At 52.7% G+C, this 27,819-nt stretch overlaps 1 protein-coding gene across 2 annotated transcripts in view; it reads left to right on the top strand.

Moving 5' to 3' along the window:
* pgghg (protein-glucosylgalactosylhydroxylysine glucosidase) overlaps positions 1–12,822 on the top strand; it is a 120,806-nt gene extending 107,984 nt beyond the window's left edge. For both annotated transcript variants that reach the window (XM_072466036.1, XM_072466035.1), the window contains 3 exons: positions 3,770–3,981; positions 12,128–12,223; positions 12,355–12,822. In XM_072466036.1, coding sequence (XP_072322137.1) covers positions 3,770–3,981; positions 12,128–12,213 — 298 coding nt within the window. In that variant the 3' untranslated portion in view covers positions 12,214–12,223; positions 12,355–12,822. The remainder of the gene's footprint in view (positions 1–3,769; positions 3,982–12,127; positions 12,224–12,354) is intronic.
* The last annotated feature ends 14,997 nt before the right edge of the window (positions 12,823–27,819 follow it).

The raw sequence follows: 27,819 nt of genomic DNA on the forward strand, positions 1-27,819 counted from the left end.
TTACAAACTCCCAACAGATCCCCCCCACCATGCCAGGGCACAGGGTGAAGAGACTGATTTCCACCCCAACAGGATCCGTCTTCGGGACGAAGGCTAAAACATCTGCCTCTGCACCCGCTTCCAACCCCAGCCGATCCGATACACTGAATCTGGCCTCCAGAGGACCCGGCTAAAGCCTCACTTGTACCACCTTCGAAATTACCCTGAAAACCTCCCTCCAATACCCTTCCAGTTTTGTACAGGACCAAAACATATGAACGTGGTTTGCGGGTCCCCCCCGCAACGCTCACAAACATCCTCTACCCCCTCAAACAGTCAGCTCATTGACTGTGAGGTGCGCCCTATACACCCTATACACCACCTTCAGCTGTATCAGCCCCAGCCTCGCGCACGAAGTTGAGGCATTCACCCTCCGGAGCCCCTCACACCACAACCCCTCCTCCATGCCGTCTCCCAACTCCTCCTCCCACTTTGTCTTAATCCCCTCCAGCGGTGCCTTCTCTTCTCCCAGAATCGCCCCATAAATCGCCGACACCACCCCTTCTCCATTCCCCCTGCCGTCAGCACCTCCTCCAACAGTGTGAAGGTCGGAGCCACCGGAAAGCTCTGTATCTCCTTCTTAGCAAAATCTCAGGCCTGCATATACCTAAACATTTCTCCCTGCCCCAACGTGTATTTCGCTCCCAGCTCCTTCAATCCCACAAACTGGCTCCCCAGAAACAAATACTTTAGTGCCCTGACTCCCTTCTCCCCCATCTCCGAAAACTCCCATCCCACTTCCTTGGCTCAAATCTGTGATCCCCCCCCGAATCGGCATTTCCCTTGACCCCACCCCCAGCCTAAAGTGCTGGCGCAACTCCCTCCAGATTTTCAACGTTGCTACTACTACCGGACTCTCTGAGTATTTCCCCGGGGCCATCGGGAGCAGCGCAGTTGCCAACTCCCTCAGCCCCGACCCCCTGCACAGATTCGCCTCCATTCTCACCCACTGGGAGTCCCCCCTCTCTAACCCAGCACCTCACCTTCTCAACATTCGTCGCCCAGTAATAATACAGTAAATTCGGGTGACCCAACCCCTCTGACTGCCGTCCTCTTTGCAACAGCATCTTCCTAATCCTGGCCACCTCTCTCTCTCTCTCTCTCTCTCTCTCTTTTGACTGGGCCACCCAACCCTCTCATGTTCCACATAACTATCCTAACTGGGGTCTCTCACCCCACCCCCCTCCCTTCTTATCCACCATCATCATACCACCAGGCCCTGCCCCATGACCCTGACCCGCCCCTATTCATTGTTAACCCCTCCCCCCTCCCAGAATCCCCCCCCCCGTATTTCCTCTCGAAAAACCCTCACCCAGTATCGATCCCCCCCCCCCCCCCCCCCCCCCCCCCCCCCCCCCCCGCCTTCACACCTCTTAGGCCCATCGAAACCTGCTCGTCAGGCTGCAATGTCCGCAGCCCCTCCCCCCACCTCACCTCCGTTCACTAGCCAACTTAAGTTAGCTAGCGCGGGGGCCCCCACCCAAGGCTTTCCCTCCCCTCCCTTCCCGCCCTGTCCCAGCAAAAAAACACCAAACCCAAACATCTCAAAATAACAGAAAATCGTTGCAACAAAGAATGACATACAAAAAACTTTAACTCTATAACAGCATGAAATAAATAAAGAACAATGTAGATCAAAAAAAAACATTTAAAACATTTATACACCCTCCCAACTCTCCATTCGCAGTCCACAGCCCCTCTTCAGTTCCAGTCCTCACTTCTGTCCTAGGCCTTGTGCCTTCACGAACGCCTCCACCATCTTGAAGTAGAAATCTCTGACGTTGTAGGTCACCCTCAGCTTCGCTGGATACACCACACCAAATCACACTGCACTGTTGTATAATGCCGTCGTAACTCACCCGAAAGCCACTCGCCTCTTTGCCAGCTCCACCGTCAAGTCCTGGTATATGCAAACTCCAGCACCAGCCCACTCCACTGCCCCTCCTGCTTCTGCTTCGTCCAGTTCAACACCTCCTTTATATGGTACTTGTGGAAGCAGATGATCATGTCCTTGGCGGCTCATTTAACTTTGGCTTCGGCCTCAGCGACCGATGGGCTCGGTCCAGTTCATACCGAGAGGGCTCCTCACCCTCCCCCATCAATTCCGCCAACATCTTGGCGAAGTACACCATCAGCCTCGAGCCCGCTACCCCTTCGGGCAAGCCTACAATCCTCAAATGTTGCCGCCTCGAGCAGTTTTCCAGGTCCTCCAGCTTTGCTCTAAGCCCTTATTGGTCTCGACCACCCTTTGCAGCTCTTCCCCATTGAGGTGAGCTGATCGCTTTCCTGCGACATGGCCTCCTCCACTCCCTTCATATTCTCGCTCTGCTCTCTCACCTCGGCCGATATCTTCGTCACAGCTACTCTCACCGGGGCAACTGCCTCCTCCACCAACGCCTTCAAAGCCACCGCCATCTCCTTCCTCAACACCTCCATGTGCTTCGCAAACTGCTTCTCCAGCTCCAAAGACATCACCTCAGTCATCCTCTCTGCTGTGAACAGTGCAGCCCCAACCAGCAGCCCAGCCTCCACCATCTTGTTAGCTCCCTGGCTGGCCCTCTCACTTCACGGTGAACATTCCCTCCCTCCCTTCTTCACGGCTGTTTTCCTTAAACATTTTGACATTCTTTGCCTTCCTTCTATCTTCCTTCATCCAATCATTCACAAATTGCCCCCAGGACCGGACTTTAAAACTCCTAAAAACACGCCTCAAGCAGGAGCCAACCAACATGCGGCTCCCCCTCTACATGCCACCACCGGAAGTCCAGGTCAGTGTGAATGTGGCCAAGTTTCATTTGCGTTGCTGGGATATCAGTAACATAGCGGTTTCAGTATGCTCTAGCAATCTGCTTTTGTTACAGATGTATAACTAGGCTAATGCTCTTAAAATATTTTTTTCCACACTTTCTTTCTTCCATTAAATTCCCCCTCCACTTCTGAAAGCTTTGGTGACAAACCGGTACTTGGGTATTGCCAGCTCACCCCTTTCTCAAGCAAGTAGCTGTTCTTTGTGTGTGAACCTAGCCATTGAATGTTGTTGAGCTACTTGGCCATTGACAGTACGACTGCATAGACTGATGTTGGCCCCAACCCAAACAGTATCACTGGATGTCCATCGAGAGCAGGAACCCTGACTGCTTTATCTCTCCTAAGAACTAAACACATCCTGCCACTGAAGTGAGGAGGACAAATTTATCCAATATTTGGGGTTGAATCAGAGTTTTCTGGTCTATACTGCTGAAATTATTAGACAATGGCACTGAATTTTTGAAAGCAAGCAGACATTTTGTTTTCATGTAGTTTACCAGGAGATGACTCATGTGCATTCAATAAATGCAGCTTTTGTTGAAGAAATGTTTCAGGATGAAGCTTAACTACTTTTTTTTTTGAAAGGACTCATTACTTTTGTCCTCCCCTGCAAGTGTCTTTATTTACTGTTTGAACTGCATGGTTTATGCTCGGCATTGTCCCAAGATGTTGCGACTGAGAAAGTGAATAAAACAAAGTCTGACTTTCCTTCTTGCTCCTAGATTTCTCACTTTTAAACATGTAATATTTGAATTATTTTTCCAAACTGAACAATTTGCCTGAATCATCTTTCCTTCATTGCCATGGATTACTGAGGAAAATGTATTTACTGTGGCTGTCACCATTTCCAGTTACTGCCACACACAAGATCTCACTCTGTCTGCAGCTCATAAAATCTGTATTTTATGTGTTTCTTTTGCAGGATCATGAAGAACTATCTGCATTTTGATCCCATAATCCCAGATGACATGGGTGAACTATGGATTACTGGAATTAATTACCTTGGAAACAAACTACAATTTATGTTTTCTCCAGAGAAGGTCACAATTGATTTGACAAGGCCTTGTGGGTTACAGAACTCGACCCTAGAAGTTGTTCTAACTAATTCGGGAAAGAGTTTTCTTCTGAACAAAGGTAATATTGGGACGTTCAGACCGTAATTCAATTGGGGCAATGTGGGCAGCACGGTAGCACAGTGGATAGCACAATTGCTTCACAGCTACAGGGTCCCAGGTTAAATTCCCGGCTTGGGCCACTGTCTGTGCGGAGTCTGCACATTCTCCACCTGTCTGCATGGGTTTCCTCCGGGTGCTCCGGTTTCCTCCCACAGTCCAAAGATGTGCAGGTTGGATGGATTGGCCGCGCTAAATTGCTCTTACCGTCCAAAAAAAAAGGTTGGGTGGTTTGACTGGGTTATGGTGATAGGGTGGAGGTGTGGGCTTGGGTAGGGTGCTCTTTCCAAGGGCCGGTGCAGACTCGGTGGGCCGAATGGCACTGTACATTCTATGATTCTATGGATTTTGATTGGTGCATTGAATTCCCTGGTCAGTGTTGCAGAGAGCAGCAGCCAACGTTTCACATTTTGGGGTTTAGATCTATGTCACATACTGACAAAAATAAGCACCCAGAAATAATTCTGGCAACCACAGATTGCTTTATACCACTTTTCACGTCATCAGGATAATCCAAAGTACTTCACAACCATTGACTTTGAAAGCAAATGTGACAGCCAATTTGCATATAGTAAACTCCCACTAATCTGTTTTGATGATGTTAGTTAAAGGATGAATATTAGCTGTGATGCTTGAGAGAATTCCCTCGTCTTCATACAACACCATGGGATGTTTTATGTCCAACTGATCATGGCAGGTCTTGAATTAAAGAGCACGGCTTTGGGGAAAGAGGAAGACAAGTGCTAACATTAATTAATTGTCTGTGAAAGTGACAGAATGAACTGTGTTGGGGATGAATGGTACCAGCTTGAGCAGAGAGGGAAAGAAAAGTGCTGCCTACAAATTGAGGGTGAAGAATGCAAGTAGTTCATTTGCATTTTTGCAGGAATGTCTCTGTGAAAGTGTCCAGAGCTGATTGAGCAGCAGCACCTGTGTGAACCAGACGAGGGGGTAGCGTGCCTCTTGTGATATTACGCAGTGGGTGTTGAATGTGCAAAACTGTTGAAGTAATTTTAGGGCAACTGATAGTTTGGCTTATGTATTGAAAATCCAATTTTTTAATTTAAAAGTTTTATGAATTGTGAAGTATAACAGTATTTAAGTGAACAAGAATATCATTACGAGCATTTTTTTCCTTCAAACTCTGATATCAGGAGAGAAGAGCTGATTAGTAGAAAAGAACAATATTGAGGGTGTGGGGAGCAAGGTAACATGTAGTTATTATTTATGCACACGTTGTGGTTCCTACTTGGTAATAAGATGTATCTGTTTACTGTGCCTGATAATCCAACATCATTTTGAGGGAGTTTTGCCATAATGAATGTTTGGAACAAAGACTTGGGGATTGTGTATTAAAACAAAGTGTATTCACACACTTAAAATCACCAAGACACATGATGGTAAAAATGATAAACTGAGCTTTTAAGTTGCTTCCCCAAAGACCGAAAACAATAACTAATTTGATAGTTTGACTCATAATCGCTAGATACCTTATCTATATGTTATGAAGTTCATGAAGTGGGCTTTAGTCAAACCTGCTGGAATGGGCAAAATGGCAGAACAGTGCTGAATAAACACCCAGCAGGATTCCTGTAATAACTTCGCCAAGGCCAGTCTTTCAATAACAAACCCCTTTTATTGCAGTAACGAAAAAGGCCGCACAAATGCATCCAAGCCCGGGGACCTTGGGAAATACTGGTCTGGGTTTCAAACTCCCACCATACATTTCCTATTGGGGAGCTAACACCACCTGCTTAATAGGGGAATTCATATACCACAAAACTCATAGGGAGGTCTATTGACGATCCCCCGTGTCCTTTCTGGTCACCATAACATCCCCCGCCAGTCCGTTTTTCCTCCGTACTCCCGCGGTGAGGAGGTCTCTTCTGCCTCTTTGTGAACGGTCTGAGGTCTGTCAAGGGTGGAACAGGATCGGAGGTGTGAACCAAATTGGAGACCTTCACTTCCGAAGAGAGCGCCGAACAGTTATCGTCACGGATTCCGCCTCGGTGTCTGCTACAGTCATAACACTTGCATCCATCTCAGAACCCGAGTCCCCTTTATCAGCAAAGACAACACAGGGTTCTCTTTGGGTTGTTGCCCTGCATTAGCGGCGCCCACCTCTATGGCCAGTTGTGAGGTTGGAAGAGAATGGACTCTCTACTTCTGAGGTGGGCAAGGTGTTTCCTCAGGACCTTATCCTTGACCTTCACTTTGTAGGACACTGGTCCCGCTTTCTCCAATATGACTCCAGGGATCCAGCAGGAGTCATCTCCAAAGTTTCTCACATAGACAAGATCGCACAGAATTATAATTTATTTTCTGGTTCTCTTGTTGGGACTTCACCCTCCCCGCCAGGTTTGGGAATAGTAGGCTTAATCTCGTACGAAGCTGCTATCCCATTAACAGTTCCGCTGGGGCGATACCTGTTGTAATGTGAGGAGTGCTCCTATAATCGAATAAAAACTGTGCCAATTTGGTCTCTATGGATGCTGCCGGTTGCTTTTCCGTGCTGATTTTTAACGGTCTCCACCGTCCATTCTACCAGTCCATTTGATGACGGGTGATATATGTGTCTGATGCCATTTGATTGCATGAAGCTTTGGAACTCAGCACTGGTGAAGACAGTGCCATTATCAGAAACCAGGACCTCCGGTATTCCATGTGTGGAAAATCTCTGACATAGCTTCTCAAAAGCAGCATGGGAGGTCGTGGAGCCCATGCAGCATATCTCCAAACATTTGGTGCGTGCATCTACCAGGATCAAAAACATGTAACCCATAAACGGCCCGGCAAAGGCCACATGCACTCGCACCCATGGCCTGCCTGACCACTCCCATGCGTGTAGGGAGGCCGAAGGAGGGAATTTCTGATTCTCCTGGCACGAATCGTACTATTTCACCAGGTCCCTGATGTCGTGAGTCAAGACTGGGCCACTAGACATAGCTCCTGGTGAGCATTTTCATTTTAGAGATCCTCAAGGTGGCCGTTACGTAGTTCAGTAGAATCGAGTGCCACCCTGGGTGGGGGACAACTACCCAGGCCCCCCAAGAAATGATACCGTCCTCAACACTGAGTTTGTCTTTCTTGATCAGAAAAGGTTTCATGTCATCTGAGGGTTGTCCTCAGACGCAACTGTTCAAGGTCATGTGCTTCAATTTCAACAGTGTTGGGTCCTTTTCCGGCCAGGTCTTGATTTGCTTTGTAGACACTGGTAATGTCTCTAAAAATTTAGGGTCATCATGACCACCTTCAACGCAGGCAAGGGAGCCAGGATTGGGGCAGCAGACATAACTGATGTAAGGGTTTCTCCGACACCCAAATGTATATGTACCTCCCCAGTTTCCCCCCTGTGGTAAACCACTGTATTGTATTGTATTGTATTGTACTGTTGTATTGTTATATGCCTGGGCTTGTCCCTGCTGGCTCCTCCCCTCGGGCTCATGTATAAAGGTGGCCAACCTCCAGCCCTGCCCTCATTCTGGGACCGGCTGCCAGCAGGTGTCTTTAAGCTGATTAAAGCCACAGTTTTTCTCCCGACTCCTCGTCCGTCATCAATTGATGGTACATCACCCACCCCCACCCCCGCCCATAAACAGGTGCCTACCTATGTGTGAAAAATAATATTACCAACTGTACAGAGTTGCTGTTGTTGAGCTTGTGCATAATTCCCTACCAGGTTTTTTTTGTGTTTTCTTCTCTTATATATATTTATTTCTGTGTACATAACTGTAAATATACTTTGTTCAAAAACCCAATAAAAAACATTTATTTCGAAAAAAAAGGATTAGGGCAGCAGGAGGCGATTCAAGGCATCAGTGTTAGCTATTTGCATTCCAGGGCGATGCTCCAAGAGACATTCATTTTTAAAAAAAATATGTTTTATTGAAATTTTTTTCCCAAACAACAATTATCCCCTCTTACAAAGCAAACGCAACAATAACAATACAGAAATTTTTAACAATACACAAGTAACAAAACCCCTTTATCTTTGACCTAAACTAACCCCCCCCCCCTCCTCCCCCATCCCCCCCCTTCCCCCTGGGTTGCTGCTGCTGGTCATCTGTCTTCCCTCTAATGTTCCCCTAGGTAGTCGAGAAATGGCTGCCACCGCCTGGTGAACCCTTGAGCCGATCCTCTCAGGGCAAACTTTATCTGCTCCAGTTTAATGAACCCCGCCATATCATTTACCCAGGCCTCCAGTCCGGGGGGTTTCGCCTCCTTCCACATGAGTAGGATCCTGCGCCGGGCTACTAGGGACGCAAAGGCCACAACGTCGGCCTCTTTCGCCTCCTGCACTCCCGGCTCTTCCGCAACTCCAAATAGAGCTAACCCCCAGCCTGGTTTGACCCGGGCCTTCACCGCCCGCGAAATCACTCCCGTCACTCCCTTCCAATACCCTTCCAGTGCCGGGCACGCCCAAAACATATGTGCGTGGTTTGCCGGGCTCCCGCCACACCTCCCACATTTGTCCTCCACTCCAAAGAACCTGCTCAATCTTGCTCCCGTTATGTGTGCTCTATGTAGCACCTTATATTGAATCAGGCTAAGCCTGGCGCATGAGGAAGAGGAATTTACCCTGCTTAGGGCATCAGCCCACATACCCTCCTCTATCTCCTCCCCTAGTTCTTCTTCCCACTTTCCTTTTAGTTCGCCCACCGACTCCTCCCCCTCTTCCCTCATTCCTAGAGACATTCATAAGCTGCAAGTATCAGGGTCCAGTGCTGTATCTGGACATGGCAATAGGGAGGATTGCCTTATCCTCAAAGTCTCAATAATGGCTTGTGGTTGGTCACGATTACAAAACGTCTGCCATGGACATATTGATGAAATTAATTTTACATCAAACATGACCGCCAAGCTGCCCCCCTCGATTTGAGAGTACCTCCACTCGGCTTCCAAGAGAGCATTGGACTCGTAGGTCTTTCTGTCCGTCTGTCCAGCAGTGCGAAAGTACCGCCAAACCCCATAAGGGGAAGCATTGCATGTCAGTATGAGTTCCTTTTGGGCCAATAAATTGGACAACAGCAGCTGTTGTTTTACTTTCCCGAAAGCCTCCCATCTGTGGCGCCTCCTCAGACCATGTTTGGTACTTTTGCAGTAGTATGTGCTGTGGAGACAGCATGGATGCTAGATTTGGAATAGATTTCCCATAATAATTGACTAGTCCTGGAAGGATTTCAATTCCATGGTGCTTCTTGGAATTGGTGTTTCCCTGACGGCCGTCACCTCGTCCTCCATTGGAGGCAGGCTGCTGATCTCTATGACACATGATCTTTGGTCAACGTGGTGGGTGGTGTTGCCTCTTTCGACTGGTTTCAACTGATGAAAGTGACAAATCTGATGTATTGTGGATTGTACTTACGACAAACATTATTTATTCCAACTTTATTTAACACACTAAGAATTTAGTTATGCACTTATTTGAACAGTTACATACGTTTTAAGACCCATAACGTGAACTCAAAATACTAGCTGATAGAGAGAACTGGCCAAGCCCGCTCTGGAGGGTGTGCTGTTCTCTGAGTTTCCAAACTCAGGGGGCTGGATTCTCTGTTTCAGTGGCTAAGTCCCGATGCTGGCGTGGGACCCGTGGTGTTTCACAACCGGCAAATCGGCGCGAACCCCTCACTGATTCTGGTACCGGTGAGAGCCTAGCACTGGTGCTGGGTGAAACGTCTGCGGTTCGAGCCAAAAATGAATGGAGAATGGCCGGGTCCCAGGCCGCGCATGTGCACAGCTGATGATCTGCACCGGTTGCACCGTACAACATGGCGCCGGCCGTGCGTGACCCCAACTCGCCAACCGCAACCCCACAGCCCACCCCCTGGCCACACCCCACCAATCTCCCAAGCCCTTGCTGAAGCCCTCCCAGCCAGCAGCACAGATTCCGGCCAAATGTGGCAGCACTGGACACAGTCCGCAGCCCTCACGCCGGGTTCCCATATGGCTGATACCACACGTGTCCTGCGCCATCAGGAACTCGGCCCATTAGGGATGGAGCATTGCAGTTTTGCCGGCCGATGACACGCCAACGGCTTCGAAATGGCGCGCGTCACGATGACGGCAGTTTGGAGGGGGCGGAGCATGGTGGACCGGTGTCAAACGCCGCCGGCCCCAATTTCGGCACGAAAATCCATTTTCCGCCCGATCGCCTAACTCGATTTCGGCATCGGGCTACGGAGAATCCAGCCCAGGGTCTCTTCTTGCAAATGCTGATCCCAGGGGTTATCGCTGCTGAATAATATACGTTTTTTAGTTCTTCTGAATAATCCTTTAACATGTAGGCATCAGTTGTCCTCGGAGAGTATTGTTTTTGCTGTTTCAACACCAAGTGTTATTGGTGAAGAGTCCAGATGTACAAGTTGTTGTTCTCCATTTTCCCATGAAACTCATTTTGCTAAGCGGCAGTTTTCACACACACAAGTATGTTTGTCTCTTTTACCATCATGCCCCATTGCACACTGTTAGCCATTTCTCTGCCTCAGCAATGTCTTCTGGAAACTCCAGCCTTGGAGGGTCCAGTGACACTGAAGGGCTCCAACGCCATAGCGGTGTAATGCTGGATTCAGGTTTGCGCTAACACCAGGAATCTGCCCCTTCATCACAGTTGTCAACCTCTCTTGTAGAAGAAGCTATTTGGTCGCCGACCAGAGATATGGCAGAGGTCATGGTCTGGATGGACTCCTCCATCGCCCAAACATGCCTGCTCATTGCCTCAGGCACCTCCACCAGATTTCCGCCCACCCCTCTTCATTTCTGCAACTCTCGCTGGTTGAGTGTCGCCATCACCAGAGACCATTCAGAGTCCTGGGGTGTAATATAGGTCTTGCCTCCAAAATCCTTCCAACTGTTGGTGGCTGCAGCTGTCACAGCCTCCATCATCTGTACCTACGCTGCTTGAGGTGCTCACCAAAATGTGACCCTGCGCAGAATCGCAAACACCTACTCACCAAGGTGATCCTATCTGCCCTGGCACTTGGAGTGGGAGAAAGAGATGCTGCGTTCACTAAGACACTGACACTCTTGTCCTCAATGGATGGCTGAAGATGAGTTCTTCATGCCTTCCTGCTGCGCTTGCACCTGCAAAGAAAAAACACAAACAATTCGCACTTTTAATATTCAACCCCCTACTCTCATCCATGGGTTCCTTTGCAACCGGAGTTGATGGTGGATTGCTGATCCTTCTCATACTCAATGCCCATCACTCTGATCCCTTCCATATTGAGTGACCCTTCTACCCCACCCACATTTCATCCACTGATTACGTGTCATTCACTCCGATTCACCCTCGTGGTACTGAGTCAGTCATTCACCCCATTCCTGCAATGGACCCAATCTCATTGTTGCACCCTATGGCTGTTCACTTCTGTGGCTCGTTTAGCACACTGGGCTATATCGGTGGCTTTTAAAGCAGACCAAGGCAGGCCAGCAGCACGGTTCAATTCCCGTACCAGCCTCCCCGAACAGGCGCCGGAATGTGGCGACTAGGGGCTTTTCACAGTAACTTTATTTGAAGCCTACTTGTGACAATAAGCGATTTTCATTTCATTTTCATTTCATTTCATGACCTCTGGCCAGACCCTTTGGTTAGTGTGGAGGGTTTTCTGTGACCATCAGCCAGGGACAATATATCCCACCATTCATGGACAGTCTGGCTGCTGTCATGCAGAGAGGAATTGTTGAAATATAAGGCTTTCCACTCTGATTGGTCTGCGACATCCCCTTCAGTTTTATGGTATGCACCTTCTGACTGTAACCTTTACTCTCCCTCTATGGTTGCAGATGGATATTTCAGCTCTGTGATGGTCTATTTCTGAGTGATATTTCACTGTAATTGGATGCTGGTTTGAGTTGCTCCTCTCGCTAACTGTTCAAGTCTGTAGGCAGGGCTGCACCATCTATTGGATTTGCTCATATGTTCACTTACTGTGAAATAATACTCAACGGAGTTGTGTTATTGTATAGTTAAATATTGAGCACAATGGGCACACCCTTGAATGTAAAACATTTTAACTGCTCGCTGAAGTGACGCACGATGCTACGCTTGAGAGAAAACTAAGGCAAAGCCCTTAACTTGTAACACCCTATTTAATTTATTTTTACAGACCAGCCAGTGTCTTTCCTTTTGCAACCGGGGATGATTCAAAGCAAATGTTTTGCTGCTTCTTCTGAACAATCTTCCAAGTTCTAGCCAGTAGGAGGTGAATTTGTTTTTCTATTGTAGAATATAGAATTATGCATTCTCTTGACCTGAAGCTTACTACATGCCACTGGAATTGTACAACTTTCAGTGAATTATTTTATTTTCTTCCCTCTCTTTCCTCTGCCTCAGATCTCATGCTAGGAAATGCAGGCCCTCGAAGCTTTCCAGTACTTCGCCTGGCCCCCTTTTTATCAAGTCTGCGTCTCAGAAGGCAGTGCCGGTAGTATAGTTGGCTGATACTGTCTTCACATGTACACTTTGGAGCAGAATTGCTGAATAGTGATGATTGGGGATCCTGAATGATTTTTTTGTTTTGTTTCTTCTTCCTGGACCTTGGATCACTTGGGTTAAGTACTTGCACCTGCACTGTCGAAATCAGCTAACTCCGTACAGACCGCGTCTGCAACCTTCTCATTTGTGGTGTATATATACTCTCCAAGACAAGCTACTCCATTTATGCGTAAGTGATTAGAATAGAAAATGTTCCATTCATGTATTTATTTCATTCAGATGAATGTGAATATTTGAATATTTCAAAACATGTAAAAAACAATATAAAATGGTTCAATAAAACAGTAATAAATTTTGACTATTAAAGTGAATGTGACATTTTATTTATTGAGAAAACCTATTGGAAATAGGCTGCAAAGAATATGAAGTGGGAAGTCAAGAAATTGTTATGAACTGAAGCTGAGATTGTTTGAGTACATTTAGATTGTAATATCTGAGGGAGATGTTCCAGTTTTGAGCTCCTTGGGAAGGGCAAATTGCATTAAAATGTACACACGGGGCAGCATGGTGACGCAGTGGTTAGCGCCGAGGTCCCAGGTTCGATCACGGCCCTGGGTCACTGTCCATGTGGAGTTTGCACATTCTCCCCGTGTTTGCATGGGTTTCGCCCCCACAACCCAAAGATATGCAGGGTAGGTGGATTGGCCATGCTAAATTGCACCTTAATTGGGAAAAATGAATTGGGTACTCTAAATTTTAAAAAGTAAGTAAATAAAATGTATACACAACTAAACTGTGCCTTAAATGCCTGAGAATTCTTTCAATGATCAGCCTTGTCGAAACTTTTGTCCTATTGTCTGGCTCCTCTTCTGTTGTTTGGGCCATTCTCAGTGAAGTCATTATGTATGGAATTGGAAGGAAGTTTTGAAATCAAGAAAAATACAAATTTTAAAAAACTGGAAATTCTCAGCAGTGTCAATGGAAAGAAAGTGTTAATGTTTCAGCTTGATGACCTTTCAGCAGAACTGAAGAAAGATAAATGCAAAGGTTTTTAAGCCAGTAGAAGGGGAGAATTTTTTTAAAAATCATTCTTGGGTCGTGTGCATCACTGGCTGGGCCAGCATTTATTGCCCATCCTTAATTACCCTTGAAGGGGCAGTTAAGAGCCAATCACATTGCTGTGATCTGGAGTCACATGTAAGCCAGACTAGGTAAGGATGGCAGATTTCCTTCCCTAAAGGACATTAGTGAACCAGATTGATTTTTACAACAATCAACTATGGTTGTATCGTCTTCATTCGATTTTTTAGTAGTTACAGAGGAGTCCGGCAAGGAGAGTCAAACGAATGGTTCATTACCAAATGTAAGGTATTTACAAGGAGCACTCCTAGTCAGGACTCCCCTGCAACTCAGCTCCTACCTGGGCCGTTTTTTAAGATCCTGAGCTAACTGTCCCACTGATGGGCCTCTGCCCCTCGGCAGTAGAGCTCATACTCCACAAGGCTCATGGGAGATTAATCGGGTCGTTCCTGTGGGCCTCATGGGGGTTATAACATCATCCCTGCAAAGTCCGTAGGTCCCTCTAAAGAAGGTAGAGCAGGAGGACGTCTGGTGTTCTTCGCCCGCAGCTGCACTTCCAGTGGCTGCGGGGCTGGGCCAGGGAACGTCTTTTTCTCGATGACCGTCTGGGGGATACCCCCACTGGCGACTGACCGCTGCCGGGTTGTCGTCAGAAACCTTGGATGCCTGGATCTCCATTTCCGAATTGGAGTCTACCACCTCTCACGTCTCGGTGTCGGGGGCTCCCAGGCTTCTGTGTGTCAGGGCAACATGGCTGCGAGACAGTTCCTCTGGTGGGGTATGGCCTAAAGCTGATCCCTTGCTCCGGGGTGGTCAGGGTGCTTCAGCAACATCCAGTCTCGCATCCTCACCTGGTACGAAACCAGTCCGGTCTGCTCTACCACTGCCACTGGAATCCATCGGGCATAGACCCTGACGTTTCAGACGGATACTGTGTCCCCTGGTTTGAAACTCCTGGTCCATGTCCACCTGCCTTGGCTTCGTCCCTACAGGTTCTAACCATGTCAACATTTCCCGCCAATATTGCAGAACGTGAGGCTGCGGTTGGTCCTGAGCCTCCAGCCTATCAGCAGTTCCGCCGGTGCCACAACAGTCTCGGCGTGGTCCAATAGCTGAACAACAATTTGCTAGTCGCGTCTCCACAGATCCCCGAGTCTGTTTCTTCATTCCTCTCTTGAAAGTCTGCAACGCTCTCTTGGCCAGTTCATTCGAAGGAGGGTATACGGGGACCGTGCGGATATGCTACACCCCGTTTGTCTTTGTAAACCACTCAAACTCGTCGCTGGTGAAGGGGGTGCTGAAGGAGATCTGCAGCTTCTCGACCATAGCCTTCGACATGATGGTTGACATTTGATGGACTTCCAGCCACTTGGGATGGGCGTCAAACATGATTAGAAACATTGACCCTTGAAAGTATCCGGTGAGCTGACGACAGGGGGCCTGGAGAAGTGGGTAGTGTCGGCGGTTTACGGGGCTATTTTGGAAGAGGAGAAGGCACCGCTGGAAGGGATCAAGGATCAAATCAAAATGAATTAGTGGCCCTTGCTGGGGACGGGGGGTGCGTCGGCAGTGGGGGTCTCCTTAACGTGTCCGCGTTTGCAATTTACATGCCTGGGCGATGCTCGAAGGCATACTCGTGTGCTGCTAGCAACAGGGACCATCGCTGAATCCGGGTAGACGCTAGTGCTGCGATCACCTTGATCTCTTTAAAAAGCCCTACCAATGGCTTGTGTGTCCATCACAATGGTGAATCGATGCCCATACACGTTCTGATGAAATTTCTTCATGGACGGCCAGCCCTTTTTCTATTGGAGCATAATTGCAATCTGCAGAGGCCAATGTCCTTGATGCAAATGCTATCGGCCTTTCTCTTCTGTCAGCCATGTGGCGGGACAATACACCTCCGATTTTGTTACGCGAGGCATCGCACGTCACCAAAAGAGGTTTGGAGGAATCGTAACATGTCAATAATCCAGAATAAGGGGCGAAATTCTCCGGTATCGGCGCGATGTCCGCCGACTGGCGCCCAAAACGGCGCAAATCAGTCGGGCATCGCGCCGCCCCAAAGGTGCGGAATGCTCCGCATCTTGGGGGGCCGAGCACCAACCTTAAGGGGCTAGGCCTGCGCCGGACTAATTTCCGCCCCGCCAGCTGGCGGAAAAGGCCTTTGGTGCCCCGCCAGCTGGCGCGGAAATGACATCTCCGGGCGGCGCATGCGTGGGAGCGTTAGCGGCCGCTGACGGCATGCCCGCACATGCGCAGTGGAGGGAGTCTCGTCCGCCTCCGCCATGGTGGAGACCGTGGCGAAGACGGAAGGAAAAGAGTGCCCCCACGGCACAGGTCCGCCCGCGGATCAGTGGGCCCCGATCACGGGCCAGGCCACCGTGGGGGCACCCCCCAGGACCAGGTTGCCCCGCACCCCCCCAGGACCCCGGAGCCCGCCCGCGCCGCCTTGTCCTGCCGGTAAGGTAGGTGGTTTAATCTACGCCGGCGGGACAGGCATTTTAGCAGCGGGACTTCGGCCCATCTGGGCCGGAGAATCGCGGGGGGGGGGGGGGCCCGCCAACCAGCGTGCCGTGATTCCTGCCCCCGCCGAATATCCGGTGCCGGAGAATTCGGCAACCGGCGGGTGCGGGATTCACGCCAGCCCCCAGCGATTCTCCGACCCTGCAGGGGGTCGGAGAATCTCGCCCAAGAAGTCTTACAACACCAGGTTAAAGTCCAACAGGTTTGTTTCGAATCACTAGCTTTCGGATTTCAGCTCCTTCCTCAGGTGAATTCACCTGAGGAAGGAGCTGCGCTCCAAAAGCTAATGAATCTTGTTGGACTTTAATAATAATAATAATAATCGCTTATTGTCACAAGTAGGCTTCAATGAAGTTACTGTGAAAAGCCCCCAGTCGCCACATTCCGGCGCCTGTTCGGGGAGGCCGGTACGGGAATTGAACCCGCGCTGCAAGTCTTGTTCTGCATTACAAGCCAGCTGTTTAGCCCAGTGTGCTAAACTTTAACCCGGTGTTGTAAGACTTCCTTCTGTGCCCACCCCAGTCTAACGCTGGCATCTCTACAATAATTCAGAAGACATTAGCTGCTGCTTTATCCTGGCAAAAGCTTCCTCCTGATGCGTTCGCCACACCCATTCTTTGTGCTTCTTCAGCACTGCGAGCAGTGGGGCGAGGATGGTCGCTAGGCCAGGATTAAATTTCCCGTAATAGTTTACGAGACCCAGGAACGACCGTAACTCTGTCAAATATTCTGGAGTGGGGGCTTGCTTAATTACCCACACCTTCTCCTCTACCGGGTGTCGTCCATCCTGATCCACACGATACCCCAAGTATGTAACGTCCTTGGCATAGAAAATGCAATTTCCCCTCTTGAGGCAGATGCCGGTCTCAGAAAAATGGCAGAGGACTTCCTCCAGGCTGCTCTGGAGTTCCCTTTCCTTAGATCCAGAGACCAGGATGTCATCCAAGTAGACCGTCACATGCTGTAGCCCTCTCGGGATGTTTCCCACAACATGCTGAAAAATTGTGCAAGCTGATGACTCTTCAAATGGCAGTCTTGTGTATTCGTAGAGGCCCTGTGGGTATTAATGTTTACGTAACACCTGGAATCAGTGCCCAGGTCCAGCTGGAGATAAGCATAGCTCATGTTGAGCTTGGAAAAGGAATGACCCCAAGCTACTTTGCGTATAGGTATTCTATCCACAGCACAGAGTACCTGTCCAGAAGGGAGGCTGTGTTGACGGTCAACTTATAATCACCGCACAGGCGGACAGTTTCGTCAGATTTTAGGACTGGGATTACTGACATTCTCCAATCAGCAAATCATACCGGCTGGATGACACCAAGGCTGAGTTCATCCTCAATTCCGGTCGGCTGAGTTTGTCCTCAATTTTCGCAAGCAGTGCATCTGGGACCAGACGGGCCCACAAGTACTTAGGCTGGGCCTCAGCTTCCACATATATTTTGACCACAGCTCCCTTCATTTTGCCCAGGCCTTCCTGGAAGGCTTCAAGGTACTTCCCCAATTCTTCATAAAGTCCTCCGGTGCCTACAGCACTTTGGGTTGGATGCAGGGTCATAGATTTGAGCCAGGGAAGTGGGATGGAAACTTTCGAGATGGGAGGAGAAAGAAATTAGGACACTAAAAGATTTATTTCTTGGGGGTCGTTTTGCGGGATTGAAGGAGCTGGGCGTGAAGTATGGGCTGGAGCACGGGGAAATATTTAGATACATACAGGTTCAAAACTTTGCCAGAAAGGAGACACAGAGCTTCCCAATAGAACCGGCTTCCACATTGCTGGAGGAGGTGCAGACAACAGGGGGACTGGAGAAGGGGGTGGTATCGGCGGTTAAGGGGCTATTTTGGAGGAGGAGAAGGTGCCGCTGGAAGGGATCAAGGCAAAGTGGGAGGAAAAGTTGGGAGAGGATATGGAGGAGGGGTTCTAGTGTGAGGTGCTCCGGAGGGTGAACGCCTCCATCTCGTGGGCGAGGTTGGGGCTTATACAGCTGAAGGTGGTGTATAGAGAGATCCTTACAAGGGCGAGGATGAGCCAGCTCTTTGAGGGGGTAGAAGATGTGAGTGAACGTTGCGAGGGGTGGGGAATCACGTTCATATGTTTTGGTCCCGTCCAAAGCTGGAGGATTACTGGAAGGAGGTGTTTAGGGTAATCTCTAAAGTGGTGCACGTGAAACTGGACCCGGGCCCTCGGGAGGCCATATTCGGGGTGTCGGACCAGCCGGGGTTGGAAATGGGCGCAGAGGCAGATGTTGTAGCCTTCGCCTCATTGATCACCCAAAGGCGGATCCTGTTCGGGTGGAGATCAACCTCTCCACCCTGTTCCCTGGCGTGGCAGGGTGACCTACTGGAATTCTTAGCACTTGAAAAGGTTAAATTTGAACTGAGGGGAAGGATGGAGGGGTTCTACAATTCATGGGCGTTATTCATTATGCACTTTCGAGAATTGGATCACATCGAACATATGGGAGGTTGGGGCTGGGAGGGTTGGGGGGAGGGGGAGGGGGGCGGTGTGTGTTAATGGTGACTATGGGTGATTCCTGATTCCTTTTTGTCATTAGTTTATGTTAACATGCGGGCCAATGTCTGGGGTTTGATGGGAGGATGGGATCGTTGTTATTGATATGGGGATTGACATTACATTCGTTACTGATTATTGTTTATTGTTGGTTGTAAATTTGGAAGAAAATGTGAAAAAGGAGAATAAAAAATATATATTTTTTAAAAGTCCTCCGATGCCCATCCGAAAGATCTGGGGTGAAATTCTCCGGTATCGGCGCGATGTCCGCCGACTGGCGCCCAAAACGGCGCAAATCAGTCGGGCATCGCGTTGCCCCAAAGGTGCGGAATGCTTCGCATCTTGGGGGGCCGAGCCCCAACCTTAAGGGGTTGGGCCCGCTCCGGACTAATTTCCGCCACGCCAGCTGGCGGAAAAGGCCTTTGGTGCCCCGCCAGCTGGCGCGGAAATGACATCTCCGGGCGGCGCATGCGTGGGAGTGTTAGCGGCCGCTGACGGCATTCCCGCGCATGCGCAGTGGAGGGAGTCTCTTCCGCTTCCGCCATGGTGGAGACCGTGGCGAAGGCGGAAGGAAAAGAGTGCCCCCATGGCACAGGCCCGCCCGCGGATCAGTGGGCCCCAATCGCGGGCCAGGCCACCGTGCGGGCACCCCCCATGGCCAGATCGCCCGCGCCCCCCCCAGGACCCCGGAGCCCACCCGCGCCGCCTTGTCCCGCCGGTAAGGTAGGTGGTTTAATCTACGCCGGTGGGACAGGCATTTTAGCAATGGGACTTCGGCCCATCCGGGCCGGAGAATTGCGGGTGGGGGGCCCGCCAACCGGCGCGGCGCGATTCCCGCCCCCGCCGAATATCCGGTGCCGTAGAATTCGGCAACCGGCGGGGGCGGGATTCACGCCAGCCCCCGGCGATTCTCCAACCCGGCGGGGGGTCAGAGAATCTCGCCCCTGTTGTCAGTCCAACTGGAGGCATTGTAGCCAGTCATGGCCCAGCAGACTTGGTCTCGGGCCCTATTATTAATGGCAGCTGCCCTTAAGTTACCAGGGGTCATTGTTGTGCCCATTATGGCAAGGGATCCCCCTTATAAGTGGCTAGTCTTGCCTCGGTGTCCCGCAAACATTCTGTTGAACTCTGGTGCTGATTCTTTCGAAGATCTGCCTCCAAATTACCAAAACTGCAGCCCCCATGTACAACTCCATCTCTAATGGATGACCGTTCACCTGGACAGTAATCCTGATGTAAGGCAAATCGTGGTGCAGCAATGCAATTTAATTGCATACGTTCCTTTCCATCAGGCTGGTCTAAGTGGAAGGTCCGGGCTGGTGTCTCCCCCTTTTAGGACAGCGAGTTTGCTGGCTGACGTGTGGTTTCCTATCTCTGCAACTTTGTTGGCCACAAATGGTGCACCGCCTTGTATCGTCCCTCATAGATTCCGGGGAGGAGACCCGCCAGGCTGTAGCTGCCGTTGATGTGGCCCTGGCAGTATTCGGGCCAGTACAGGGTCCGGGGGTCCCAGTCCTAGTGCACCGAAATGGGGCACGTCCTGCACCGTTTACCTCCATCCCTGACATCCCCTGGAGTTCCTGGATTTACTTCTCTGCATTCTCCCATGAGAGGGAGATCTCAATGGCCTCGTTTAGGTCCAGAAACGGCTCAGCCAGCAATTTCTGCTAGGTCGCCATATTATTTACTCCGCAAACAAGGCGATCCCATAACATCTCGGGTAAGGATGGCCCAGAGTAGAAAAACTCTTGACAATTTGCAAAATTGTGCCAAAAACTCGGTAATGGACTCTGCTGGGGTCCTCTTGGCCATATTAAATTGGTATCTCTGTACGATAACCGACGGTTTGGGGTCGTAATGGTTTGTCACGAGTGCCACTCACTCTTCGACTGGGACAGGCCATGTGCTCTTGACAAGTGAGCCGTGGCCCTCCGGCCCAGAGCCCCCAGAGGAAGCCCGCCAGGGGCATCAAGGGCCACGGAAGAAGGTAGGCAGCTGGCAGCCTCCACTTCAGATGTGCATCCTGGGGAACCACCAAGACGTAGTGGTAGAGCTCAGATGGCCAGGCAGGTTGAGGATCACTGAGGGCGTTGGGGGAAAGTGGCACCACCGGGAGTGCATTATTGAATAGCTCATTAAACTCCTTTTTGCTCAACTATTATGATGCCCCTATCACTTTCTTCCTCAATGCGGACTGACCCCTGGACCCTTTGCCCATCTCACCAGGCATCCCCACCCTCCAGCCGTGGACATGTGCCCGGAGCTGTGTCCCATCCCCTGGGTGTTTGGATGCTGCGTGTGTGATGTTGCCTTCCACTGTGTTCAAGCACATTGCCCAGGTATCAGTGTGTGATTGGAATGCTAGGCAATGCTACATGGCTCGCCCACCCACTTGGCATCTGTGAAGTGCTCACTTAACCACGATTGCCAATTCCCTATCCGCAATAGCCTTCAGCCATGCAGCCAGAGGCCTCAGCAGTCGGTGGAGGGTGTGGGTGATCAGTGGGGCAGATGGACTCCCGGAATGGGTAAACACGATCTAGGGTTGGCATGATGGTTCCGCGAGTGGTTGACCCCGGTGCCTCCCCCACCCCCCTTCCCCCATGAGCAAAGACTTTTAAAAAAATATATAATTTTAAAGTACCCAATTCATTTTTTTCCAGTTAAGGGGCAATTTAACATGGCCAATCCACCTAGCGTACACATCCTTTGAGATGTGGGGGCGAAACCCACGCAAACACGGGGAGAATGTGCAAACTCCACACGGACAGTGACCCAGAGCCGGGATCAAACCTGGGATCTCGGCGCCGTGAGGCTGCAGGGCTAGCCCACTGCGCCACCGTGCTGCTCTAACATGTGAACAAAGATGGCTACTCACCTCCGCGGCTCCCCACAGAAGCCCTTCCACCAGGTTCACGTTTTTCAAAAGGAGTACTAATCGGCGGCAGCGTGAGCACTTGCTGGGGAGGCCGCTGAATGACAGGAGGCCGTTGGATATGGGGGTCACTCTCGTTGATTGTACGTAAATGGGGTTTAAGTGGTGATAATTGGTTCCTTGCCATGCTACGGCGAGGTCCGGATTTCGCCTACAGGAGCGGACCGGTTGCATCGCAAACTGGCGCCCAGCGTGGACCCCGTTTTTGGCCTCTAACTATTTGGAGGCCGGAGAATTGTGCCCTGTATAGCCTAAAAACATAGCCTTTTTTTGAGCTGAGGTAATTTGGTAAAAGGAACGTTTATGCAGCTAGAAGAACTCCAACTTAACAGCATTGTTGTCTGATTGAATTGTCTATTGGGTGCCCTAGTTTAAACAATGTAAGACCTAAAAGTCAAACCGGATTCATGAATGAGGGAGATTAACTACATTTGTCACTAATTCCTATTTTGACTTCTGTGTGTATGTGAGTGCTGAGCTGTGGATGGTTTTGGAGAATCAGTGCTGATTCCCCACCACCGCTGCTCACTGCCAACAGCAAATTCACCTCTGTAGGGCTTGGGTTCTGATTTACTGCAGGTAGGATCACACGTTGGAGATGGGATGGAAGTTGATCCTAGTGGGAATTTTATTTGGTTGGGGTAAGGAGGGTTTGTATCTGATGGAATTTTGGAGGAAGGAAGTTGCTCTCAGTGATGCAAATTTATATCCATTCTCTGGGGACGGCACTGGGGAGCATCTTCAGTGGTTTCAATGAGTGTCTGCACCCCCAGAAATCAATGTAAATCTGCAGCACTCGTAACTTTTGTGTGGAAGCTGATCCTAATGGGATTTTATTTTGGGGGAGAAAGATATTGATCTTCATGGGATTTTAATCCCATCAGGAATTGGAAGCATTTCCTTTTTGCCCAAGTTTCCACTTTAGTAGTACAAGATAAACCTCAGGACAGTTCATTGGAGTTCTGGGGCGAAATTCTCCATTATCGGCGGAAAGTCCGCCGATCGGCGCAAAAAACGGCACAAATCCCACTTGCGTCACGTCATAAAAATGGGCCGATAGTCTGCGGCCCGAAATGGGCTAGCAGCGACGTAACGGGATCCGCGCTTGCGCAGTGGTTCACGCCGTGCAGCGTCATACACGCTGCACGGCGTGACGGCTCATAAGGCCGCGCAGATCCCCCCCACCTGACCGGAACAGCCGACCGCAACACCCGACTTGATGGCTGGCCGTCGCTCAGCCCCGAGGTTCGAGTCACGCGATGTGGAGGCGCTCCTGGACGCGGTGGAGCAGAGGAGGGACGCCATGTATCCCGGGCACGGCCGCAGAGTTGCCCCATGCCACAGCCGGCGTCTGTGGAGGGAAGTGGCAGAGGCCGTCACCGCTGTGGCCCTGACACCACGGACAGGCACCCAGTGCCACAAGAAGGTGAACGACCTCATCAGAGCAGGCAGGGCGAGCCTCCCCCATATCCCCCCTCCCCCATATCCCCCCATATCCCCCCTCCCCCATATCCCCCCTCCCCCATATCCCCCCTCCCCCATATCCCCCATATCCCCCCTCCCCATATCCCCCCTCCCCCATATCCCCCCTTCCCCATATCCCCCCTCCCCCATATCCCCCCTCCCCCATATCCCCCCCTCCCCCATATCCCCCCTCCCCATATCCCCCCTCCCCCATATCCCCCTCCCCCATATCCCCCCCTCCCCCATATCCCCAAGTGAATCCAGCCCTAACCTTAACCTCTGTAATGCACGCGCAACCGATGGCGTGCATTCATATACCTGCCCAACACTGTTGCCTTTTACCCCTGCCACCAGCCCCCCCCCCCCACAGGAGAAGCGCGCACACAACAATAGGGAGCATGTGAGGACTGGAGGAGGGCCCGCTGATGAGAGGCCACTGACCGTACACGAGGAAAGGGCCCTGGAACCTGAGGACCGGGAGGTTGCTGATGCAGAGGTCGGGGGCCCACGAGCAAGTGAGCCATCAACAGCCCGTCCCCATATCCCCCCTCCCCTATATCCCCTCCCCCGTATCACCTGATCACTGCCTGATGTCTAACCATGCATGCTTCATTGTGTATCGCAGGACCAAACGTCCAGGCACCCATCCCCGCAGATGCACACCGCCCGCAGGATGCCCCTCGGAGACCACAGGAGACGGAGAGACCCGCACCCTCCAGCATGCGACGCCCGCAGGATGCCCCTCGCACACCACGGGAGACGGAGAGACCCGGACCCTCCAGCATGCGACGCCCGCAGGATGCCCCTCGCACACCACGGGAGACGGAGAGACCCGGACCCTCCAGCATGCGACGCCCGCAGGATGCCCCTCGCACACCACGGGAGACGGAGAGACCTGGAGCAACAGGGAGACGACACCCCCGTCACGTGCAGGAGCGACCACCCAGCGATGAGGGGGGCAGCCACAGGCCCCCGTCACATCCGAGCAAGGACACCACTACCCAGGACACCACTATCCAGGACACCCCTACCCGGGACACCACTACCCAGGACACCCCTACCCGGGACAGCACTACCCAGGACACCCCTACCCGGGAAGACGAAATACCGGACAGTGACTCAGAGTGGATGGGTGGAGACGAACCCCCACCCCAAAGTGCCATGGAGTCAGAGTGGGACGAAGAGCACGACACAACGCCACTGCTGTCACCAACACCCTCCACCATCGCAGAAACACTCACCACGGTTGGGCACTTTAGTGATGAGGCGTCTGGTACACTCACTGGGTGCGCACAACACAGCCGTCCCAGTACAGCAGGTGGAGGTAGGAGCAGCAGAGGGACCGGGTGGTCGGAGGGCAGCCCAGGCCAAGCGAACATCTGCCGCCCAGATGGATCCCGGGTTCCTGCAGTTACCACACCCACACATAGATCCGATGCAACCACCGACACGGAGACGAGCGAATAGGGTGACGGGTGGCTTGCGACGGCTGCGGTCGCAGGTGGAGGAGTCCACCCGCGTACAGGAGCTGGGAGTGGTCCCGGTCATGCGTGCCACCCAGGCTGACACCGCACGGGTGGCGTCCGCGGTGGAGGCAATGGGTGCGACGGTGTCAGACATGGGGAACGGTTTGCGAGGCCTGGGGCCTTCCGTGCAGGCGGCGTCTGTGGCCCAGGAAATGGCTGCCCTCTCACAGGAGGCCATGAGCCAGTGCCAGCGCCAGATGGCAGAGGCGCTCAACGCCATAGCCCAGTCTCAGCAGGTCATGGCCCAGTCTCAGCAGGCCATAGCCCAGTCTCTGCAGGCCATGGCCCAGTCTCTGCAGGCCATGGCCCAGTCTCTGCAGGCCATGGCCCAGTCTCAGCAGGCCATGGCCCAGTCTCAGCAGGCCATCGCTGAGGGCATCGGCGCCAGTGGCCATGTGCGAGCCGGCGTCGCACTGTCACAGACAGGGTTTGACAACCCCCTGGGCTCCATGGCTGCAAACCTGCAGACCCCTGTCGATACCAGCACGGGCCTCCAGGACTGGCAGCGCCAGATGTCGGGGGCGCGTCGGATGGCCAGTCCGTTCGCATCCCCCACCCATGTAGAGGCCTGGGGGCCATCGGGCACCCCGAGGGAGGAGGAGGTGGTGTGGTCCGTCCCGGCTCCCTCTGTAGGGGAGGTCCCGGTACACCGCGACACCTCGGACTCCCCCCCCCCTTCCGTCCCAGGTGCATTGGGTGGGCAACGGGCAGGACAGGCTGGCAGCTCGCCATCCCAGTCGCCCGGGCCGCAGCCTGGCCCATCTAGGCCAGGACGCCCCAGGAAACGGCCGCCAATGGGATCCAGTGTCAGAGGGCAGGAATCACAGGAGTCCACCTCCAGTTCTGCTGTACCGTCTGGGGAACCACGTAGACGTAGTCAAAGGGCCCGTAAGGCCAAACAATTAGACACTGAGTAAGTTGGCATGGGTGCAGGGCACAGATGAGTTTTAGGGGCTCGGGCACGTGCATGAACTCCTTTGGTTATTAAAGTCAATGTTACACCTACCGAAGCTGCCTTTGTGCTCTGTCCAAAGTGTGCGGGCGTGTCATGTACGTTGAGCGCAAGTGTGTGTGTGACGGGTGGTCTTACCTCAGCCCCAGGTGAGTCTGCCCCCTTCCCCCTGGGCCGCCATCAACATCCCCCGGGCAGAGGACGGGACCGTGCGCTGCAGTGTCACAGCCGCATGCAGGGATGGTCCGGGTGGATGGTGGTACTGTGGCCATGGGTCAGACATAGTCCAACGATGTAGAGCCAGGAGCTCATCGGAGGCGGGTTGGCATCATCCTCCATGGCCTGCGATAGACACGCGTCCACCCGCAACTGGGTGAGCCCGGCCCGTTGTGCCGCCGGTGGATCGGCAATTGGGGGGGGGGGGGGGGGTGGTGTGCATGTGGGTGGGGTGTGTGGGGTTGGGGAGGGGGGTGAGGGTGCTGGGTGGGTGGATGGGTGGGGGGCGTGGGTGGTCGGCTGTTGCCATGGTGTGCGGTCTGTGGCCATACTACCCGATTCCCACGCCCATCTAGTCAGTGAAGCGGGCGTCTATCAGTCTGTCCCGTGCCCGCCGGGCCAGCCGGTAACGGTGGACAGCCACCCGCCTGTGTCTACCCCGTCTGCCCTGACCATTGCCCCCATCCCCCTCATCTGGGGAGGACTGCGCCTCTTCCTGCTGCTCCTCCACTCCGCCCTCCTCTGCCTGCGGCACATCGCCCCTCTGCTGGGCTATGTTGTGCAGGACGCAGCACACCACAATGATGCGGCCGACCCTATCTGACCGATACTGGAGGGCGCCCTCAGAGAGGTCCAGGCACCTGAAACACATCTTCAGCACGCCAAAGCACCTCTCGATCACTCCCCTTGTCGCTACATGGGCATCATTGTAGCGGTTCTCCGCCTCATTGCGTGGCCTCCGTATAGGCGTCATCAGCCACGATCGCAATGGGTAGCCCCTGTCGCCCAGCAACCAGCCCCTCAGCCGGGGATGGCGTCCCTCGTACATGCCGGGGATGGATGACCGCGACAACACGAATGAGTCGTGTACACTGCCTGGGTGACGGGCGCAGACGTGCAGGATCATTATGCTGTAGTCGCAGACCACCTGTACGTTCATCGAATAGGTCCCCTTCCTATTAGTGAACACGGCCCTGTTCTCTGCAGGTGGCCGCACCGCGACGTGCATCCCATCGATCGCGCCCTAGACCATGGGGAACCCGGCAACGGCAGAGAAGCCCACGGCCCGGGCATCTTGGCTGGCCCGGTCCACGGGGGAGCGGATGTAGCGGTGCGCAATGGCATAAAGGGAATCTGTCACTGCCCGGATGCACCGATGCACCGATGTCTGCGATATGCCGGACAGGTCCCCACTCGGTGCCTGGAATGACCCCGTTGCATAAAAGTTCAGGGCCACCGTAACCTTGACGGACACGGGGAGAGGGTGTCCCCCGCCAGTGCCACGCGGTGACAGGTGTGCCAGCAGGTGGCAGATGTGTGCCACGGTTTCCCGGCTCATCCGGAGTCTCCTCCTGCATTCCCGGTCCGTGAGGTCCTGGTATGACTGCCGGGGCCGGTACACACGGGGCGCCCTCGGGTGCCTCCGTTGCCGTGGGGCCGCGACGTCCTCCTCCCCCTCCTCGTCCTGTCGGTCAGGTGTCCCTCCAGCCTGGGCGGCTGCCGCCTGCCCCTCTGCGGCAGCCTGCGCCGCCTCTCTGGCACGCTCCTCCTCCTCCTCCTCATCCAGGGCAACATAGACATGAGCGGCTGCCACCACGGCGGCCAACATCGTTGGATGGTCTGAAAACATGACGGCCTGGTGGGGGGGGGAGGGGAACGACGACATGTCATCATTGCCCATATCCCCTCCTCCCCCCAGCCAGGTGGCATGGACCGCATGGGTCCAACTGTTGGAGGCTGGCACCTGGCCAGGTGGACCAACTCATTTGCGCTCCCATCACCCACCCCGGCACGGACCCCCCCCCAACCTCCACCCCAGCACGGACCCCCCCCCCCCCCAACCTCCACCCCAGCACGGACCCCCCCCCCCCAACCTCCACCCCAGCACGGACCCCCCTCCAACCTCCACCCCGGCACGGACCCCACCCCCCAACCTCCACCCCGGCACGGACCCCCTCCCCAACCCCCAACCTCCACCCCAGCACGGACCCCCCCCAACCTCCACCCCGGCACGGACCCCACCCCCCAACCTCCACCCCGGCACGGACCCCCTCCCCAACCCCCAACCTCCAGCCCAGCACGGACCCCCCCAGCCCCCAACCTCCACCCCAGCACGGACCCCCTCCCCAACCTCCACCCCAGCACAGACCCC

Source organism: Scyliorhinus torazame, chromosome 10 (genome assembly GCF_047496885.1).
Source record: "Scyliorhinus torazame isolate Kashiwa2021f chromosome 10, sScyTor2.1, whole genome shotgun sequence".
NCBI classification, from domain to species: Eukaryota; Metazoa; Chordata; class Chondrichthyes; order Carcharhiniformes; family Scyliorhinidae; genus Scyliorhinus; species Scyliorhinus torazame.